Source organism: Lepus europaeus, chromosome 9, assembly GCF_033115175.1.
Source record: "Lepus europaeus isolate LE1 chromosome 9, mLepTim1.pri, whole genome shotgun sequence".
NCBI classification, from domain to species: Eukaryota; Metazoa; Chordata; class Mammalia; order Lagomorpha; family Leporidae; genus Lepus; species Lepus europaeus.
In genome coordinates this window covers 5,727,544-5,750,298 of record NC_084835.1, presented here as the reverse complement: position 1 = coordinate 5,750,298, position 22,755 = coordinate 5,727,544, and the positions used below count along the sequence as shown (strand labels likewise).

The following is a 22,755-nucleotide window of genomic DNA, read 5'->3' as shown; positions in this document are numbered from 1 at the left end:
GAATGTAAATCCTGCTATAATTGTGATGGTGGCTAGAATGCAACATAGTGGTATCAGTGGGAAGCCCCTGGAAGGTAGAAGTAATTTGATCTCCAGTAGCTGGGGTCCCAGGTCATGTTACAGATGCTTAAAGTAGATTCTTAACTAACAGAGCCATTCTCAAAGAAAAGGAAACCACTTTAAAACCTGCTCACAAAGGATCTATCCCAGGGGTGGCATTCACTGGAAGAAGAAAGAGCAGCATTACGGGCGGGAACCCAAACCGTGCCCATTTGCTGGGTAAGTCCATCTACCAGTCAGGGTTTTTCTGTTGTGTAATGGGAAGTCTTGGGTCAGCAAACTCACAGCTGGATTCTACGCCAAGTCATCAATGCCAACGTGAAAAAGAAAACGGGCCCCCAGACAAGTTCCGGAGATGAGTCTCCATTTCCGGCACTGTGCCACCCATTAGAGATGCTTCTGACCCTGTGTCGGGTGGACGGACTGTCAGCGCCACCCTCTAGGAGTCATTTCTTACCTTCCCCCCTCCCTCCCCACAGCTGGGTAGCAAGCAGGATTTCCATGACAAATGGAAACCATAGCCTCCTCCATTTCCCAAAGCTCTCCCTGAGCCTGCTCAGCGGGAATCCTCACTTATCTTAGCTCTGGGAAAAAGTAGGGGTGCTGTGCCTGACATGAGCCTTTCTAGTTTTCAGTTCAGTGGCTGCATTAGCAATTTTCTTGTTTCTGGTTCATCTGTCAGATTTCTGTACTATAGCTTCAGCATCTGAAGACTCCAGTCCACTCTCTACAACATTAACCAGGAAACATCTCCATTTGGAGACAACTACAAAGGTACTGATATTCACAAAACACATACTTAACCCTGCTTACCTTATAAGCATTAGCAGGATACTGGATTCAGATTTCAATTACATTTCACTACCCAAATTAGAAAAATCTCTGTCTTCTCAAGCCGTTCAGCTGAATTTGTTGTTTTTTTAAAAATGTACCAGGAAAAAAAAAAAGCTGGTTTGCATCCCGGCTGCTCCACTTCCCATCCAGCTCTCCTCTATGGCCTGGGAAAGCAGTAGAAGATGGCCCAAGTGCCCCTGCACCCACATGGGAGACCAGGAAGAAGCTTCTGGCTTCTTCTTTAGACCAGTCCAGCTCTGGCCAGTCATGTGCACTCATTTGGGGAGTGAACCAGCACATGGAGGATCTCTCTCTGTCTCTCTGTCTCTCCCTCTCTCCCTGTAACTCTGCCTTTCAAATAAATAGTCTTTTTTAAAAAAAACACACTAGGTACTTCTACACTACCAGATCTTCAACTGGCACGCCCAACGCGGCCCTGAGCAGAGGTGGGGACGACCCAAAGCAGAGGTTAACTGCCCGGCCATCTGAAGTCCCTATGTCCACGCACATGGCACCTGCCCTGAGCTCTCAGCACCCACTCTCCAGGCCTCAGAGGTCAGCAGCAGTGCAGGCGCCTTGCACAGGAGCAGCTAGTGCCGTGGCAACACGCTGAGGAGACTCCCTTCAAGGGAGGGTGGGTGTGTACAGCACTTCCGGCACACGGGGCCTCCTGGAAACAACTCTTCCTAGGACTCCTGACTTAGGTGTGCCCGGTGCAGGGCAGGGCAGGGAGGAGGTGAGGTTTGCCGCCTTCTTTCCTGCTGCCAGCTCCCATCCCGACTCTCCTCCCAGACTCCTCATTTCCTCCTTCCCTCCACCTGTTGTCCACTGAAAGCTGAGCCCAGACCAAGTTCATTTCCATCCAGCCTGGGAACTACTGTCTGTCTTCCTAGGACAAAATTCCACATATTAACTACTGGCACAGTCCATTCCTCATGAATAATGGATAAGCTTTCTAGAGCATGCCCCAACCATGCCCCAACCTTGCCCTACACACAACTGCAGCACCCTGCACCCCCAAAATCAAGTCCCAACGCCTTGTCAGGCATCCTCCAGGATTTCAAGTCTGCTCCTCTGCCCAGTAGCCAGCTGGTGTCACCCACAATCCCTGCCTGTATTCCAGCCACCCTAAATATGAGAATCCTCTATCCTCTGCCCCTCTTCCTGCTGGTGTCTTCCCAGTCACCTCTGCCCAGGAGAGCCTGAGGCCGAAGGCAAAGTTCTTCTTTGCTGGCCACTGGCTATGTGCCACTGCCTACCGCAAAGCTCCCTCCGCACACTCAAAAATGTACCCCAAATCACTGTAGCAACTCTCAACGAGGGCAATCAGTATGAGGGTGCTCGATGATGAAGTTTAAGGCAAGGAGGAAGGGGGATGCGGAGGAAGGGGTTCCATGGGATTTTTAACAGCTCTGCGGAGGTGGAACTGATACTTAGTAACCAGTGGATCAGAGTCTACGTGGCGATGCCTGTCAAAGCATCACCAGGCGAAGACAATCAGTGCCTCCCTCATGCCCAAACTGTCCTCACACCCTTGGGAATCCTGCATTCCCACCCTGCCCATCAGTAGCCAATGGCGGATCTTCCTTCTGTCCCTACGGATAAATTAGAATTTTTTTAAAAAACCGATCTAAATGCAGTCATTGAGGGTGCTTTGTATTGTGTTCATCAGGGTTCTGTCTCTCAGCCTGCTTGCATTGGGAATTCCCAGTGTTGCTGACTGTGTCAGGGCACCACTGGTGCACATGGTGTGGTTCCATTTTACACACTGATCCAACCTGTTTATCCATTCAGCTGCTGCTGAATGCTGAGGTGTTACTGGGTGGGTGGGGGGGGCACTGTTACAAATAAAACTCCTCTGAGTCTCTGCGTAGACACACTGCTTCCCTACTTACGGGTACCCAAGGAAGAGGAAAGGCCAGGCAGACACGACAGGTGCACAGCTCAACTTGTTAAAATCCTGGCAAACTCCCCCGAAGTGCAGGTGCCATGTCTGATCTTCCCAGCAGCAGTACATCAGGGTTTCAGCTGTTCCTCATCCACCAGCACCAGTCATATCAAAACTTAGCAAGGAGTTGTGCTGACCAATGTCAAGGTCTCCTGGGCTCGGAAACCCATAAGTAGGGATAACTGGGTCCATTGTGGGGTGAAAGAACAGAGGACTGAAGAAGGAACATGGCTCGTACAAAACACACACTGCTAAGGTCTAGCACACTGCAGGATGCGGGGGGCGGGGGGGAGGGAAGCCCAGGAAAGGGCTACCCAGCCAGCTTCAAGGTCAGAGGAAGCTTAGAGGGTAAATGGGGCCTGGAACAAAGGGCAGGTGGACAGTACTGAGACGTCTCACAGGGGTCACAGGAGCCCACAACTGGATTGGGCAGTTGCCTCACTACCCCTGGCATGCTATGTTGTGCTGGCTATCCTGTGGTCTGAGAAAAGTTTTTTCTGAAAATTAAAGGTGGTCGGTGACTCTCTGCAAATAGCCAAAGGTCAGATACCGGCCTGGCTATCCTGGTCCTCCCAGCTCTCAGGGCCTGGGTTCTCGGGGCAGGGTCTCTTTAAGGCTGAGGCAGACTCCAGGGGGCGCTCCTGGTGGGGGTCATGGCGGATTCAAGGTTAAAAAAAATGATGAGGTCTTTACTAATTATATATTGAAGTGATCTTCTGTATGTAAAGAGAATTGGAAATGAAAAAAAAAAAAAACAACCTGGTGTTAAAATGGAAATGGCATAGAAAATTAATTAATTTGAAAAAAAATTATGTAGGTTCTCTGTCTTTAATGTGCTGTACATTGCTATTTAATGCTATAATTAGTAATCCAATGGTAGTTTTTTCACTTTATGTTGCTATATGGGCAAAATGTTGAAATCTTTATCTAATATATACTAAACTGATCTTCTGTATACAAAGAGAATTGAAAATGAATCTTTACATGAATGGAAGGGGAAAGGGAGCGGGAAAGGGGAGGGTTGCGGGCGGGAGGGAAGTTATGGGAGGGGGGAAGCCATTGTAACCCATAAGCTGTACTTTGGAAATTTATATTCATTAAATAAAAGTTTAATAAAAAAAATGTTCCAACTGGCACACAAACCTGCTCTCTTCTAACCCATCAGGCATTTATCAAACTGATGCTATCTTTCATCTATCTGCTACAATAAACATGCAACTTTCCTCTATCTGCTACAACAGACATGTAACTTGTTTACTTACCTCTAGCTGCTTCTCACCCTCATTTAGCCTAAAATACTACCCCCGAAATTGCTCGTGCCAATTACCCTCCGCTCATGCTGGTCCCCCACTCCCACTCGGTGCTGGCTATCCAGGGCTTGGAGGAGGAGGCCCCATCACAATGGAACTCTCACGGCTCTGACTGCCCTGCTGCCTGGGAATTGTGTCAGAGGGAAGATGCGGAAAAATTCAACAAGAGCTGAAGGCAAGATTTCCCCCTCAAGAAAGGACGGTGTATGTTTTGGCTTCCAACCTGCAGTCCTTAAAATGAACTTGGCCCACCACACGGAAAAGCTATGACGCTTGCCAAATGCTTCATTTGGGAGGGAGCTGTGAGAATTCACATTGTTTCGAAACTTGCCCAGAAAGTGAGGCTTCACTAATTTGTATTATATTCTCTCCTGTCTAAGAGAGCCACAGTTACCTAAGTGTCATCTTTTCTGTGCCTTGTGTCAAAACCCCTGCATCGGACGTGTGATATTATTTCTTACCGGGTGTTCACGTGGTTTTCTTTTGTTCACTGCAGCCCCCTTGTCATGGTTTTCATGGTGCTTTGGTACAAGCTGCTCCTCTGTGTACCTGTCTATCATTCTTTGTGGTGCGACTGCAGCCATGCCTCGCACTAGTCACAGTTTGCCTGAAGACCTACACGGATCTACGTTTTGAGTCCCTAATGGACATGAACAACGTCTTCCGAACCTCGCTCCCATAGAACCAGGAAGGGTAGCTGTTTTACCATACTCAGCTCAATGGTTGAAAGACCATGTGAAAATTTTAATCAAATCAAACATGGCAGAATTGTAACACATTATCTAAGAGAATGAGGACTGCTCCTTTAGGTACCCCGGTTGGCAGTCTACGATCAGAAACAGTAATTTTCTGATTTTCTGAGCTCTCCTTTCCCTTTAACTTGATTAATCTTAATGAAGGCCTCTCATTGGTGCTCTCCCAGTAATGTAAGCAGCTGGATGGGACATGTGTCAGGGACCATTGATGGGAGGCTGAAACTAAATCATAAACAACAGCTGGTTTTCTAATCCAGCTGGGACTGTGGTTACCTCTAGACTGTGCTGAGAAGGATTTCAAGACCACACCCAAATCCCAGGGAATGGTGCCAGGATTGATTAGTGATGTCTACCTTGGGCACTGATGGAGGAATATTCAGCTACATGCCAAAAGTTTCTTATCTGTCTGTGGAAAGCTAAACTAAAAGTTGAGTCTCTTTGGTTGTGAAAAATGTTGAAATCCATGCCTTGATTTTTATAATAAGCATTTTCCACGAACTTGTTGAACACCCTTTGTGTTTGTCCTAGGCCGATCTGGCTCTGTGTTCAGATTCTGGGAGACTCCATGTCACATGTGCAAGATCACATAATCTTCAGTCCTAACAGCCTCTCAAGAACTACCCCTGGGAAATACTCCCGCCTGCTTGTCCTGTTGCTATCCTTGGTCCCAGGGCCGGGGCCTTGCTTCTAGTTTTTCAAAGTCTCTGGCCCAAACCTTGGTGTTGAAACTTCATTTAGACCCCGGGGTCCTTGACTTCTGCCTTTGATCCTGGGTAGAGTCTCTCTGATCTCCTGATTACTTGATCCTTGCACCTCCTCTTTGCTTGGGATGGGAATTAATGTTTCTCCCAATGATCCCTAAAAGCAGAAATCAAGGGACTGCTCGGAGGCTGTCCTCTGCGGCTGGGAGGGAGGCATGAGGCCGTTTTAAGAAGTCTGCTTGATCTCCACTGGCATTTTCCCAGCAGACTTGTTAAAGATGAAGGCTTTTATGCTTTATTTTCGACCTATGGACTCTGCTGGGGGATGGAGGAGGAAGACATGACACAATTTTGAGAACCACTGAGTTAAGCATCCCAAACCAGGTCAGAAGTTTGACAACGGTTGTCCTACTTCTGTCACTTAGTGGCGTAGTGCTCCAATGGACATCAAAGAGTCCTAGCATTTGAGTTTGTTTTACATCCTGGTTCTTCTCTTATGTATGCAGAGGAGTTGCCCACGGATGCCCTTGTGAAAGATACACTCCTTCTTCCACGGCACTACTCTTTTCTAGTAATTTCTTCTGGAACCTCAGTTACTTCACATTTTTTTTTTCCTTTTTCACTTCTTATTGTCCTCTCTCCACACAACCGCTCCTGACTCAGGGCAGCCCTCTGGGGATCTCTGATCTCACTTTTATTCCAAGATCTACTGTCCTGGGCAGAGTCAAGTGGCACGAAGCCTGTCTCCCAGCCTCATGTAGGAGATGATGTAACAGGTTGTTGCCTAGGGAGCTTTCCAGACATCTGGCTAAGATGCTTTGGATGAAGGTGTCCTCCGGAAGATTTTCCGGATCCATCATCCCTACCTGAAGCATGCTAGCTTCCTGCATGCACAGTTCCCTGTGGAGGTAACACCCAGAAGCCAAAGACGATGATGGGGACCGGAGCAGTTGGTGCCAGGACATAGTAACGGACGTTACTGCTCTGCACTAGCCCAGCCAACTCGTGTGCTGTGGTTGTACCAGCTGGAGCCTCTGCCTGCACCATCACAGTCCCCTAAAAATACTTTCTGAATGATGGAATCATCTCTTGCAGCTTACTTTTCACACTTGCATCCCTAGCCATCTTGCAAGATCCTCACGGAAGAACTCCCAGGCCAGCAGTGATGGATCAAGGTGGCAGCGACCTCTCCCACCCTCCTGACGACAGAGAAGTAAATTCCATGGGAGCTGACGTTTCTGCAATGAACTAACAGCTTGCTGTGCCCATGCATTAAACTGATGAGAAATTTCACAAAGACATCCTTAGCATAATCAAGAATGAATTCGATTTCCAGAAAGAGAAAACAGTCACTACTGAACTCACTGACTAATCTTTACTGCTCTGCACTGTGAATTTCTTCCATTTAAAACAGTTAAACTGTTAGATCTGCCCCAAAATGGAAGAGCTTGGGTTCTTTAAGTTGCTAGCTTGGCAAAAAGATGGCTTTTGCCATGATCTATTTATAACATTTGGCAAAGTGCTGCCTTCTACAATTTGAATGCCATGGTTTAATGTAAGCAAAGTGATATTTTTTAATGGATTGCTCATGCTTATCTTGCCATATGCCTATCATTAGGGTGGGTGCATTTTTATATATCAATTCACTGCTGCCACGTGGCAACTCAGTACCTTTAACTGTGGCAGTCAACCATGCAAAACACCCTCAGTTTTCGAGATGATACAAAGGAAAACGTGGGCTTTCTGAAACTCAGATCACAGGCGCACTGCCTGGACACAGGTTACTTCTTCCCGCAGCTCGATTCTCCCAGCCCAACAAACTCTAGAACAAGTAGAACGGATGGATGCCAGTTCTGAAGCCTCGTCTCACTTCCAAGTTTTTAAATGAGCCATTATGCACATGACCTTATTGAAAAGATACACAGTCAAGACCAGAAAGAGCCAGAGATGCAAAATGACATGGAAGAGATAGAACCTGTCAAACAGGCGGCGCAAAACAGGATTCATTTAGAAAACACCGCAACTGTTTGTCCCTCTCATTCACTTAGAGGAAAGAAGTCCTGATGTCCTAAACACGTTACATAGGTGACCGTTTGCTGTAGTAACGTGGTAATTACTCCCAAAGGCCTGGATGGCACTACCACGTCCCAGAGGATGCCCAATACTTATCAATCTACCATCAGACGCTGGAGACTTCTTTCCCTCTCCACTGCATTTCACTACTCTGACTTACATTTTATTATTCTCCTGGCCCACAAGGAAATGGAAGAAATAAAATGAAATTCAAGTTGGTTTCACAGACAATAAACATGCATTATGAATTTGAAACATATATACTCAATGAGCATGTATTTTAGAAGAACTTACTCAGATACTTTATGGCTAAAATTACAATCTGGAAACATTTATTGTCTTTGATATTAGAATTCTGAATGATTTCATAAACTATTCACTTTTATTTTGTGAAAGATAGCCAAAATCTATAGCTTCTGAATCACACAATTTAGGTAACACATCTTTTCAGTTGGAAAACCAGCCAAATGCCATTACTCCTTTATATGCCTTTACAGAGAACAAAGTTTAGAATGAAAAATCAGATTCAGCTAATGCTTGGAATTGTAGCCTTTTGTAGATTTTTAAACATTCCCAATTTAATCCTTCTGTTTTTTCATTAAAGAAAGACATTTTTGAATGCTAATGAGATGCATTCAAAGTAATATGGAATGAAGTTAGACATCAGAAGTAGTGACACCTGATCAAGCTAGAACTCGGGTCTCTCCTACAGAGTGCCACTTAGGACTCTAGATCTCTGTCCCCGCCTCAGTTGCACCAGCCTGTCACAGCCCACATCTGGGGAGGACACTACAACTTATTAGGATTAACAGATCATGCTTGTAAGATGTGCAAATATACGAACCTACAGCCAGACTAGGTTATGATCAGGAATCATACATACATCAATCTTATCTAACTAAATATAATACTTCAAGTTTGCTAAATTAGCATGCATGTCAAACCTAGAGCTAGAAACCACATTAAAATCCACACAGGAGGGCTGCCTAATTTATGGATGCTTCAGCCTATAACTATATTGGGGAACTGTATCTTAGACAAACACAGCGTAGCCCCACATACTGGAGACCATGAACTTTGAAAACCTTGAACTTTCACAGCTGGATGACACACAACATCTCCCTTGGCAAGAAAGTTGGGTCTCTGATCTCATGATGCATTGCTTGCTGTGCTTAATGGACGGGTAGCTGTGAGCAGTCTAGGGTAGAATGATAACCAAAGCTTTTCTTCATTCACTCGTTGGGCCATATTTTATAATACACACTTGGCAACTCGAGTATGCTGTAGAGCTTATACATAAGATCCTGTTCACAGTGACAGCAAGGCAGTCACTAAAAAAGTGACAGAACATGACAGTGATTACCACGACACACTCCCCACTGCAGAATACGCTACTGTGGCTGTCTCCTCTCATCATAAAGAAATATGTGTGCAAGCAGAGGGGATATACTATGAGCAAATAGCATGATTTAATTTAGATAGATGAGATCATTTTATAGTAGATAATCTCTTGTTACACTGAATAATTCTATAGTAAATATAATTACCTTGAAAAGACCACTTCTAGTTGGTTTCCAGCGAGATAAATAGAGCACAATGATGAGTTTTAGACCCCTGGAGCATTCATGCCTAGTGACCCAAGTATTCCCAATTCCTGGAAATATAATCTGGTGCATGTAAAACCTCCAACTTGACACAACCCATTGGGTTTCAGTAATTACAAATACATTTTTGAAACGTATGATGAGCTGTGCATTTTCACTTACCTTTTCCGCTGACTGAGCAGTGCCGAAAAAAATCGGGATAAAGGCGAGCCACACTATACACGTCGTGTACATAGTGAATCCAATGGGCTTGGCTTCATTAAAGTTCTCGGGCACACCCCGAGTTTTGATGGCATACACGGTACACGTGACCATGAGAAGGATGCTATATCCCAAGGAGCAAATGATTTGGAGATCTGTAATGTCACATTTGAGAACTCCTCTGGCCTGGTCAGGGTTCATTGTCTTATGCTCGTCATAGTCTATGATGATGTTGGGTGGGTCAACGCCAAACCAAATGAAAACACCCAGAAGCTGAACTGATATTAAACTGGAAGTGATTGCCAGTTGAGACGTGGGGCTTATGAGTCTGGGGGCTGTCACTGATTTCTTGCCCTGCTCAAATATGCGATAAATCCGATTGGTTTTTGTCAAGAGGGCCGCGTAGCTGATGCACATACCCAACCCCAAGAAAACTCGCCGGAAAGAGCACACCGCTATGTCGGGTTTGGCTATCATCAGGAAAGTGATGATGTAGCAGAGAAAGATGCCTGTCAACAGGACGTAGCTGAGTTCCCGGCCAGATGCGCGGACGATGGGCGTGTCATTGTAGCGGATGAAAGTGGCCATGACGAAGATGGTGGCGATGATGCCCAGCATTGCCAGGAACACGGGGATGACAGCCCAGGGGGAGTGCCATTCCAGTTTGATGATGGGGATGTTCTGACAGCCGGTCCGATTCTCATTGGGCCGCTGGTCATAGGGGCAGTGCTGGCACGTCATCTCATCAAACTGGTACTGGTAACCATCGCAAGGCTCACACGTCCAGCAGCATGGGGTTCCCTTTTGTGTCTTCTTCCTTTGTCCAGGCTTACATGGCAGTGTGCACACAGAAGGGGGGATTTCCCGGACTCCTCTACCCCACTGCATGTCCTCTATCTGTGTTGTCAGAAATAAGAAGACAAAACAAGTTTGTTATTCAAGAGAGCAGAAAACTAACCATACAGCAAAAACCGTAATAGCAGTGAACACTTGTGAGGCCTGATGGAAGTAGCTTAACCCCTGTGAGTGAGAGCTACAACCATCATTTCACCCCATGACATATAAATGGATTAACAAACAGGACCCATCTTTATGCTGCTTGCAAGGAACTCACTTGCCCTATAAGGATACACACAGACTGAAAGGGAAAGGAGGGAACGAGATATTCCACGCCATTGGAACCCAAGAGAAATCAAGAGTTACCATACTTTCATCAGATTCCAGAGACTTTAGGTCAAAAGCAGTAATTGCAACAATCTAACAAAAGGAATTAACACTTACATACCCAGCCAATATAGCTCCAAACACAAAAAGCTAGTACTCATAGCTCTCAATGGATAGGCTCAATACAATAAGAGCAAGGGGCCTGAGCACCCTACATTCAGAAACATAGATCATCTCGACAGAAAATAGACAGTAGAGTTAAAATACACCCTAGATCAGTTGAAGCCACAGACATCTACAGAACTTTGTATCCAGCAATTACAGAATACACACTATTCTTAATGGGACACCGAAGGTTTTCTTGGAAAGGTCATAGGTTAGGGCAATAAACAAGTGTCAACAAATTCCAAAGAATAGAAATTATATCAAGTATCTTTTCTGACTACCATGCAATACAGCTTGAATTCAATAAGAAGAAAATTTATGGAAACTAAACATGGAAATTCAACATCTTATTCCTTGACAGGGGATCCAAGAAGAAATCAAGGAGGAAATAAAAAAAAATCCTGAAATGAATGAAAAAGAAACATAGTATACCAAAATCAAAAGCAGTACTAATGGTAAAGTTTATAATGATCAAAATTTGCATCAAAAACCCAGAAAGATGCCTAATAAGCAACTTAGTACTATACTTTAAGGAGACAGAGAAACACAAACAAATAAACCCACAGTTGGAACAAGTGATGATCCAGTAAACCTTGAATCCCCACAAAACACATAAAGACTAAAAATATACAAACAATGAGAGATGAAGAGTGGTGTACTTAAAGCAATAAACAAAAAGTACAAATCCTTAGCTAGATGAGCCATGAAGAGAGGGTTCAAAGACAGAGACTCAGAGGTGAAAATGGAGACATATTGACTGACACTACAGTAAGACAAAATGTTGCTAGATATTCCTATGAACAATTATATGGCAGCAAATTCAGTAACCTAGAAGACATGGACCGATTCACATATACCTTACCAAGACTGGTTCATGGGGAAATAGAACGCCTAACCAGACCAATTTTGGTTAGAAAGGCTGAATCGGCAATGAAAATGTTTCCCAGCAAAGAACATGGCCCCAGAAGGCTTCACTGCTGAACTCCATCAATGTCTGAAAGAAGGAATACCACCAATACTGCTATGGTTATTTCAAAAGTAGAAGAGCAGGGGTTCTTCCCAATGCATTCTATGAAGTCAGCACTAACTTGATAGCCAAAGCAGACAAGGACACAACAAAAACAGAAGCTATGAATCAATACCCTGATGAACACAGGAGCAAAAACCCTCAACAAAATACTGGCAAGTTGAATCCAACAGTACAAATTTGAAAAATCATCCACCATGATCAAGTGGGATTCAACCCAGAAATGCAAGGATGTTTCAACATTTGCAACGCAGTAAGAACACTATACCGCCTCTTCAGAACAGAGGACAAAAATCTTATGATAATCTCAACAGATTGAGAAAAGGGTTTTGATAAAACTCCACATCCTTCATGATAAAAACTCTGAACAAACGAAGTACAGAAGGAACACACTTCACATAGAACAGTGCACATGTAACAAGCCAACAGTTCATATTCTGAATAGGGAAAAGCTGAGGTTCTGCTCCCTGAGGTCTGCAGCAGCCGACGTCTGCTCACGCTCACCACTTTTTTGCATCACAGCATTAGAAGTCCCAGCTCCAGTCATTGGGCAAGAGAAAGAAAGGAAGGGGATTCACATTCAAAAACTAGAATTCACCTGTTTGCAGCTGACACGACCTTGTACAAAGAAAACATGAAAGACTTCACCAAAAAAACTGACAGAACTAATAAGCAAATTCAGCAAATTTGCAGGATACAAGTCAACAAATAAAAACCAGTAGCATTGTTACGCACCAATAGTGAATCATATGAAAAAGTAATCAACAAAACAATGCTATTTCCATATTGTTTCATAAAAAGGAAAAAAAAGAATATTGGTAATAAATTTAACCAGAGAGGTCAAAAAATCTCTACAATGAAAACTCTAAATCATTGATGAACGACACTGGAGAAGACAAAAGCAAATTGAAAGACACACATGCTCATGAATTTTAAGAGTAATAATGTTAAAATGCATACACTACCCAAAGCCACAAACAGATTCAACACAACCCCTAGCAAAACTCCAATGATATTTTTATATTGCCAGAAAAAATACCAAATTTGTATAAAGCCACAAAAGGGGCCAAACAGCCAAAGTGATCTTGAGTAAAAAGAACAAAACAGGAGCTATTACACTACCTCCCTTTAAAGCATACTTCAAACGTATCACAAAGCTAGAGTGATGAAGTACTAGCACGCTGTCAGTGTAAAAAGAGATCCACAGACCAAGAAAACAGAACAGAGACTCTATTTTTTAAAGATTTATCTATTTATTGGAAAGGCAGAGTGACAAAGAGGCAAGGCAGACAGAGAGAGGTCATCCATCTGCTGGTTCACTCCCCAGATGGCTGCAAGGGTTGGAGCTGGGCCGGTCTGAAGCCAGGAGCTTCTTCTGGGTCTCCCATATGGGTGCAGGTGCCCAAGGACTTGGGCCATCTTCTACTGCTTTCCCAGGCCACAGCAGAGAGCTGGATTGGAAATGGAACAGCCGGGTCTCTATCCAGGGCCCATACGGGATTCTGGAACCACAGGTAGCGGCTTTACCCGCTATGCCACAGTGCCAGCCCCAGCATACAGACTTCAGATATAAACCCAGGCATCTGCAGCCAGCTGACCTTTGCCAAAAGTACAAAGAACATGAAACTCAAGAAAAGTTTTACAAAATAAATGGTTTTGGTAAAGTTTGATATCCACATGCAGAGGAATCACAGTAGATCCCTATCTCTCTCACCATATACAAAAATCCACTCAAATTGGATTAAAGACCTAGATATGACAGATGAACCCTGAAACTATGAGACGAACATACAGGAAAAAAACTTCTGGACATTGGAATGGGCAAGGATTTTTAAGCTCAGATCCTAAATGCAAGGGAGATATAAGTGCAATTAGACAAATAGCATTCCATCAAGCTGAAGAGCTTTTCCACAGCAAAGCAAATAGTCAAAAGAATTGAGAGTTAACACACAGATTTGGAAAAAATATTCCTAAGCTACACGTCTAATAAGTGGTTACTAACCAGAACATTTAAGGAACTGGAAGTACTGCACAGCAAGAAACCAAATAATTCAGTCAAAAATGGGCAACAGAGCTAAATCAACATTTCTCGAAGTAAGATATACAATGGCCAATGGTACATTAAAAAAAAATCTCATTATCAGTAATCATTAGATAATTTTATGCAAATCAAAACCATGAGATATCATCTCACTCCAGTAGTATTGACTATCATCAAAAAGACAAAATACAGCAAGTGTTGTCCAGGGTGTGGAGAAAAGTGAACTCTCTCACACTGAGAGTAGGAACGTAAATTAGTACAGCCATTGTGAGAAACAGGAAGGTTCCTCAAAAACTAAACCCAGGGGCCAGTGTTGAGGCTTAGCAGGTTAAGCTACCACCAGCAGCACCAGTGTCTCATATGGGCGCTGGTATGAGTCCCAGCTGCTCCAGTTCCAATCCAGCTTCCTGCTAAGGTGCCTGGGAAAGCAGCGGACGATGGCCCAAGTTTTTGGGCCCCTGCACCCATGTGGGAGACATGGATGCAGCTCCTGGTTCTGCCTGGCTCAGAACCAATGGATGGAAGCACTCTCCTCTCTCCTCTCTGTCTCTCTTGTTTTCTCTCGCTCTCTTCAACTTCATTTTTCAAATAGATAAAAAAAATACAAAACACTAAAACTAAAAATAGAACTACCACCATATGATCCAGTATCCTATTCTTAGAGATAAATTAAAAGGAAATGAAACCCATTTCTGGAAGAGATTTCTGATCTCTCCTGTTTATATCTTCTGGCTGCTGTGAATAGGGCTGCAATAAACAATTTAAGTGCCCAGCCACTGAACAATGGGTAAAGAAAACAAACACAACAGAATGTTAATTGCTGATTCATAAGAAAAGATGAAATCTTGCATTTGCAACAACCTGGGTAGAACTGGAACTCATTATGTCCAGTGAAATAAGGCAACCACAGGAAGACAACTAGCACACAATCTAACCTATATGCAGAGGTTAATAGGTGACCTCACAGAAGTTAAAAAGTTAAATGTGGTTCCCAGAAGCTAAGGAGAACAGAAGGAACGGTTGACTGGTGAGTGCTAGGTTACAGCTAGAGAGGAGAAAGACGTTCTGGGATTCATTTGCACAACAGAATGACCACAAAGAACTTACTGAATATTTTTTTCTATTTAAAAAACTTAGAACATAGGATTTGGAATGCTTTCGCCATAAATAAATATTAAATGCTCAAGAGAATAAATATATTCACCCTGATTTGATATTACACAATTTATACATACAATGAACATTATAAAGTACCCCATAAATATACCTAATTTTTATGTTTGTTAATTTTTACAAAGATTGATTTATTTACTTGAAAGTGTTATAGGCGAGGGAGTGAAGGAGATAGACACACACACACACACACACACAGATTTTTCACCTGCTGGCTCACTCCCTAGATGGCCACAATAGCCAGTGTTAAGCCAGGTTGAAGCCAAGAGCGTCATCCTGGTTTCCCACATGGATGGAAGGGGCCCAAACACCGGGACCATCTTCTGCTTTTCCCAGGCCTTTAGCAGAGAGCGGGATTGGAAATGGAGCAGCCGGGACTTGAACTGGCGCCCACGTGGGATGCAGGTATCAGAGGCAGCAGCTCGGCATGCTACACCACCATCTTGCCCTACACGTCTGGGGATGTTGTAATTAAAAAATAGTGACAGCAGCTACACCTGAGGCTCGATGAAGCACTGATCAGCCCCCCAGTACTAGTGAGAGCTGTACCCATAATTTGACCCAACGTCATCCGACTCTACAGCCTCACTCTTCACCGTGCCAAGTTATGTCCAAATACGCCAGACTGCGAGAACCCCCTGAGATGATGCACAATCCCGGCTCACAACCCTAGCCTGCCACGTCAGAACACCCCGAAAACGAACGTCAGCATCTTTATCACAAGCACTGGAGGATTCCTGTGAGCAGACAGGGAACTCGCTGGTCTGAACTCTACTGCCTCCCCTGGATAAGAAGTGTAACTGCTACAGTCAAGTCACGCACACACACACACACACACATATATAACTCACACATGAACACATGCAGACACACACACACCAAACATACACACTCAACCACATACACACACCACATACACATACACTCACACACAGGCACACACATACCAAACATACGTAACTCACACACGTGCACACATGTGCACACACCACACACATTCACACAAACACACGCACTTACACACATGCACAAACTCACACACACAATATACACACATACCACACACATATACTCATACACACCACACACAAACATGTAACTCACACACAGGCATTCACACACACCATATACTTACTCACACACATGCACACACACCACACATATACTCACACACAAACACATAGACATCACACACACACATACGCTTGTAGTAACGGGGAATACCACACCCATCCCCTGTCAGATGCTGCCACCAGACTTTGTTTTCCAAGCGCTACGGTGACACTGCAGCACCGAACGCCCTCTCTACAGTGCTGTGGGCATCCCCGCCGTTTCCAAGGGGACCTGTGACGCTCAGTGAGGCTGCTCTGTCACTCATCTCAGGGGAGCATAATGGCGGCTCCCACAGTACGAGAACGCATCCCCAGGCTTCATGAAGCATCGGACGAGAAGACAATGTGCTGCGGAGACTTTCAGACTGGCCGGCCACCCATGTGCAGGGAAAATCTCAACTGGAACCCTGCATCCTAGAGAAGGGGCTGTGCACGTGCTGAGTTGGAGCACCGGCTTCCTGGAGAACTCACGACCAGCACGTAGGGAGAAACCCGGGCAGCTCCCTGCTGGGCGAGGCCTCACTGCACTGGGCAGCCCCTCCTCTCCCCAACTTCAGTTCTTCGTGGCGTTTTTTGTTTTTGTTTTTTTACTCTGTGACCTTTCTGTGGAGTTGACCTTCGCTGTGGGGTAGAACTTGAGAGCTGCACACAGGAACCAGACCTGGCCACTCAGTACCCTGCTTCATTCTCCAACTTCAGGACACACCAGGAGCGCCTGCAGGACTTCGTACCACATGGTCTGCTCACCTGTGCTCTGTTTTCAGATCCACTGACTCTGGTATGGGGCCTAAGAACAGGCATTGCCACAGACCCTAGGTGATGCTGCTGCCGGTTATGCAAGGATCACCCTTGGGAACCACCAATAGAGTCCACCTCACAGCCACGTGTTTCCCAGGCTGTACAGTTTAACATTTTACTGAGGTCACACACAAAAATGCTTGTGTAAGTTGGACTTGGAGTTCCAGGGATAGAAGGCAGCTAGTCCATGTGGATGCAAAAAGTAAAGTTTGTTAGAGCAAGAAGCCAACAGGAAGAGAGGAGAGGGAAGAGAGAAAGGTTACTGCTGGGCTTGAGCGCCTGGATACAGCTGTCCCTGAAGGAGGGGTGGGGGATGCCCGGGACTGAAATCGCTCAGCCCTGCCCTGCCCTGGCATGGCAGCTGCAGGCAGGACTCAAATTTCAATCCTTCTAGAGCAGGCCAAGTTTTCAGCTGATAATTATCAGTATCCAAATGGCCCTTGGGAGAAAAAAATTTCCTACAATTACAGATTATGCCTACTAAAAAGTCACAGGAGTCACCTATTTGAAAACACAGCAAATTTCAGTTCTCTTACTTGAAACCAAGAGTCCTGAGCCATCTCCGTGTGTGTGTGTGTGTGTGTATACACACATATGTAATATACATATATACATACATGTTCATATAACATACATATTAGACACCTATACATATGTGATATATATACAAATAAAATACATACACACATACACTAAATAAACAGTTTCAGAATCTAAGATATGAAAGTTGAAAAGATGTACTGACAGCAAATTATTTTACAGAATAAATTGCAAGTAACAAATACAACTGATTTTCCTCATGCCAGTTAATTCAATTTTTTTGACAAGCAGAGTGGACAGTGAGAGAGAGAGACAGAGAGAAAGGTCTTTCTTTACCATTGGTTCACCCTCCAATGGCTGCTGCAGCCTGTGTGCTGCAGCCGGTGCACCGCGCTGATCCGATGGCAGGAGCCAGGTGCTTCTCCTGGTCTCCCATGCGGGTGCAGGGCCCAAGGACTTGGGCCATCCTCCACTGCACTCCCGGGCCACAGCAGAGAGCTGGCCTGGAAGAGGAGCAACCAGGACAGAATCTGGCACCCCGACCAGGAATAGAACCCGGTGTGCCGGCGCCGCAGGTGGAGGATTAGCCTATTGAGCTGCGGTGCCAGCTTGATTCAATTTTAATATAACTGAACAAAAAAAAATAAATTAAAAAGATACTGGAAAGTTTGGAATTCTACATATAAGACATATATGTGTATATACACGGAAAGGAAACCACAACTGTTTGCTCATTAGAATCTCAGTGTTGTTTCAATACAGAATACAATGCACAGGAGGGTGTAATGTTGACATCCGTACTTCAATGTCAAATACATTCAAATATCTCAACAAAAAGTAGCTTTCTCTGAAAAGAATGGCTCCAGGGTTAAGCTTCATAAAATATCCTACCCTTCTAATTGGTGAATTTAAACTTTAACCAGGACCCAGGAATCTGCGCTTGACTTCAGTATGAACTCATTTGCCTGTACACAAAACCCAAGTCAGCACCAATAAATCTAAGTAAATCTAAACTACAATCATTTCTTTCTCTACATCATCATTTTTAAAGCAGTAAGTCACTGGCAGACATCCCAAAGTCATTAAGGAAATAACTTGTAATAAAGAGAAAAAGATACGCATTCATTTTACAAATGTCAAATTTCAAGATGTAGGAACATACAAATTGCTATTATTAGTACAAATGTTTCCAAATGTCAGCTTAAAAGGCCCTCCTCATGGTTGCTAGCAAAGATTAACACAAAAACCAATAAATAAATTTCATTAGCTAACTGTGACATTCCCTAATCCAACACTAGTGGATAGTGATGTGCCGTAAGATTAAACTTGATCTATGGGAATAAATACAGAGTTTGCAGATATATACAAATGATCACAGTATGCAATATCTTACAGCCAATTTCAAATGCTGCCAGCTCACTATTTTTTTCTTCTTTCAGAATAAAATAAAAAACCTGGGAACGCTGAGCAGATTTTTTTCCCCTTCAACTTATCCAAATACATACAAGAGCTGCAGCCACAGTGATTACATTGACTGATTACTGAATCTGTTTTCAGTTTTCATTTAAAGTAGATCTCAGCTCAATTTAATTGTATATATTAAACCAACCACGTTGCCTTTGCTTCAAATGCACAAAAGTCTAATCTACTTACTTTGCCAATAAAAATCATTAGGGAAAATATAATCTGTGTCCCGTGAAAGTACCGACTAACACGTAACGGCTGGAGTGAGAATTTTGCCGGAGAGACGGATGTGATTTGTGTGAATCCACTGCCATCAACACAGGCACAGCGCTTCGTCTGCCCACAAAGAAGCAATCTGCTCCATGTGCCTGTGGGCATCTATTCAAGGGAAGATAATTAGGGCTATGAGATAGCAAGAATCATGTCAATTTAGGCTCCCAGAAGGTTAGCAGGAATGCAAATCTCTTTGCACACTCCTGCAACAACACTGCATTTCCATGATCCGGAAAGCCAAAGTCGAGGTACAGAAAGCCTGGGACAACGCCTGGGCTGTCTGATACGTGCAACATGAGAAGATTCATGCTGACACTCTCTCTGAAGTACACATGTTCATCCTGGGCACCCAACATCTGGACTTACTGGGTACCTGCTATGCTCAGTAGCTGGCTACTGAGATCCCAGCTCTAGGCAAGATGACCGAACTTAACACCTAGCACCCCCAGTGAACAGGATATACCACACACAGGTTGTGTGATAGGTAGACCTTCGGTTTACAAAACAGCAGATTATGCAGAGTTGGGCAGGGAACACAAGGTTAAGCCTGCTTTTGAATCCTAGGCAAATGTCCTTAATTATTACAAAAGTGATCCAAAGAAGCAATGTGCTTTGAACTTTGCTGTGTGCAAATACGATGCCTGCGGCTGCGGCAGTCACTTCATTACCATGCAGAGACAACCCCAACAGAACATCCCATCTTCTGTATATATGCCAGCAAATGCAGGTTAAAAAAAGCATTTGAGTACCTGATGGCGCAATGAAGTCACCAGACTGAACCACTCCTGATAATACTCTGCCTTGGGGTTTTACACACCCAATTACAGACTTTCTCCAATGGCTAATCCATTTTTCCTTGGTGTCTACTAATTACAATCAAGCATTACAATACTGTACTCTATTCTTACATCTGCATTTGGCACATCCCATCTTCTGAGACTGGTAGGCAATTTGCCAATAACTCAAGTTCTTGCATGGATAGCAGATCACCATAGGAGTAGGAAGACAGGAAACGTTAGAATCACAGTTGATTAAAAACATATGTCTTTGTCTCCTGACAATGCTTATAAAATTGGGATGGCAGAAAACTAGATGCAGAAAAATCCACTTGGACTCCACTGCTTCTCATTTAGACATCTTCCAGTGAGAGTTCTCCAGTATTTGTGTTTGGTCGAAGACAGAGACAGAGAGAAATTTTCATTTTGTTAGAAGAAAAAAAGAGAAAGGGATTGATTCCAGAGGAGAGAGAGAGAGCCAGTCCACAAAAGATGTGCAGCCCTTAAAAATCACTGGATTTTACAACTGAACCAATTAGAAGCTGTCTCACTACCAAACGCAAAAACCGGGGAAGAGAATTGTTAAAGACACTGCACAGTACATACGTTTTTATCTAGCAGAATTCTGTTCCTCCCCCCCGCCCCATTGTGAATCCAGGGGAATCTGTCTCAGTGAAATTCTGTGTGTATTTTGGCAAAGCTTCCACTGCAGACCTCGCTGCCTAGAGCTTTTACTGCCGAATTCTCCGCCGTGCTAATCTTCCTGCTTGGAACCTTAACAGAACCTTCCTGGTTAGAACCTTAGCAGAATGAGCTAACTTACAAACAGCTTTCTTAGTTAGAATGCCACTTGTCCATTATAATGCATTTGCCATGTGTAAAGTATGGATAACACTTTCTTAGAACAAAAAAAAGCATAAAAATAAAATTTTCAATGGTAGGATGGACCAAGGCTTCCTTTCAGGTGCAGAGGAAATGGGGGAGGGGTGTTGGGGTCCAGGAGAGGACAGAAAGAACCTGAGGGGGTATTCCGCAGCACCTCAGTGTCTTTGAACTCAGCCCTGATTTCCAAACCTTACACAGCAGGGCAGACTGTGGACACAGGTGCAGGACTTCCGTATTCCCATAAAAATACCTGTTCATTCAGATTTTTTGCCTTTCAATTTTTTTTTAATGAGAGCAGTCAGCTTTTTATGTACCCTATAGAGAAAGTGTTGGGTGCAGTATATTAGGAATGCACTTTTAAGATGATTTTAAGAGACAGAAAAATCGCATCTATCTCTGTGGTGCCCTGGGACGTTCTGAAGCATGTATACTTTGTGTCACGTTCCAACAGGATCAATGTGGCTATCTTCTTCAACTTTTAACAGTTCCTTATGGTGAAAACAGTCACACTCTTTTCGTCTAGTTTTTTTTTTTTTAACTTTAGAAACATACACATTATCATTATATGTAGTCATCCTACTGTGCGGAACACAAGAACTTCTAACTGCTATCTAACTGTAATGTAGCGCCCACTAAACTCTCCCATTCCTACAGCCCCCGCCACTCACTCCCCAGCCTCTCTGACCCCCACTGGACTTGGAACTTCTAGGAAACAAAGCTTCCAAGTTGCCATGTATGAGTGAGATCATGTGATATTTGTCTTTCTCTGTGTAGCTTATTTCAGTTAACAGGATGGCCTCCAGTTCTATCCATGAAGTCGCAAATGCCAAGTTTCGGTCTTTCTAATGGATGGAGAGTACTCTGTCATGTAGATGGATATTTTCTTCATCACTTCAAGTTTGGGTTGTTCCCACCTTTGGCTACTGTGAACAGTACTGCAGAAAACACGGTAGTGCTCATGTCCCCTGGACAGAAGGATTCCACTTCACTTTGGTACAATCATGGGAGTGAAACGCTGGACAATATGGCACACCTGTTGTGGCGGAATGAGAAGGCCATGCCAAGGTGGCCGCTGGCAAGCGAGCGTCAGTTACTCAGGAATGGCTTTGAAACCCATCTGGCAACAGAGCCTGCCTGGCAACAGGCTGTGATTGGATGGCTTTGGAAACTGGTTGGGGCATAGACCGCCCCTTGACCGGATTGGCTGGTCTTGGCTATATAAGCTGTTGTACCAACTGAAATAAACAAGTTTGCGGGTTGCTTGCCTCAAGCCCGCTTTCACCCGACTCCCGGGGTCTGTGTGGTGACTCCGCGCCTCTTGCCCCCACCACGCTCCTCCTCTCAGAAATCAATCCACTGCAACATTGTTGAGAAATCAACTGCAACAACCTGTTTTGATGTTTTCTTAGGAACCCCAAAGTGTTTCCCATAATGATTGCACTAATTTAAATTCCCATCAATAATGTGTAAGGATTCCCTTTCCACCACATTCTTGCTAGTGTATCTTATCTTTTGACTTGGATAGCAGCCAGTCTTCCCAGAGGGACATACTGTCTCCTTGTGGTTTTGATTTGTCTTTCCCGGTCGATAACTGATGCTAAGCATTTTTTCAGGTACTTGCTGGCCATCTGTATGCCTTCATTTTAGAAATGCTTCTTGGGGCCAGCCCTGTGGCACAGCAGGTTAATGCCTTGGCCTGAAGTACTGGCGTCCCACATGGACGCCAGTTCGAGACCCAGCTGCTCTGCTTCCGATCTGGCTCTCTGCTATGGCCTGGGAAAGCAGTGGAAGATGGCCCAAGTCCTTGGGCCCCTGCACCCACATGGGAGACCTGGAAGAAGCTCCTGGCTC

General features: G+C 44.3%; 1 protein-coding gene across 1 annotated transcript in view; it reads right to left on the bottom strand.

Moving 5' to 3' along the window:
* Positions 1–22,755, bottom strand: part of GRM7 (glutamate metabotropic receptor 7) — a 763,759-nt gene that overhangs the window by 110,357 nt on the left and 630,647 nt on the right. Inside the window, exon 8 of the mRNA XM_062200062.1 lies at positions 9,448–10,383. Coding sequence (XP_062056046.1) covers positions 9,448–10,383 — 936 coding nt within the window. The remainder of the gene's footprint in view (positions 1–9,447; positions 10,384–22,755) is intronic.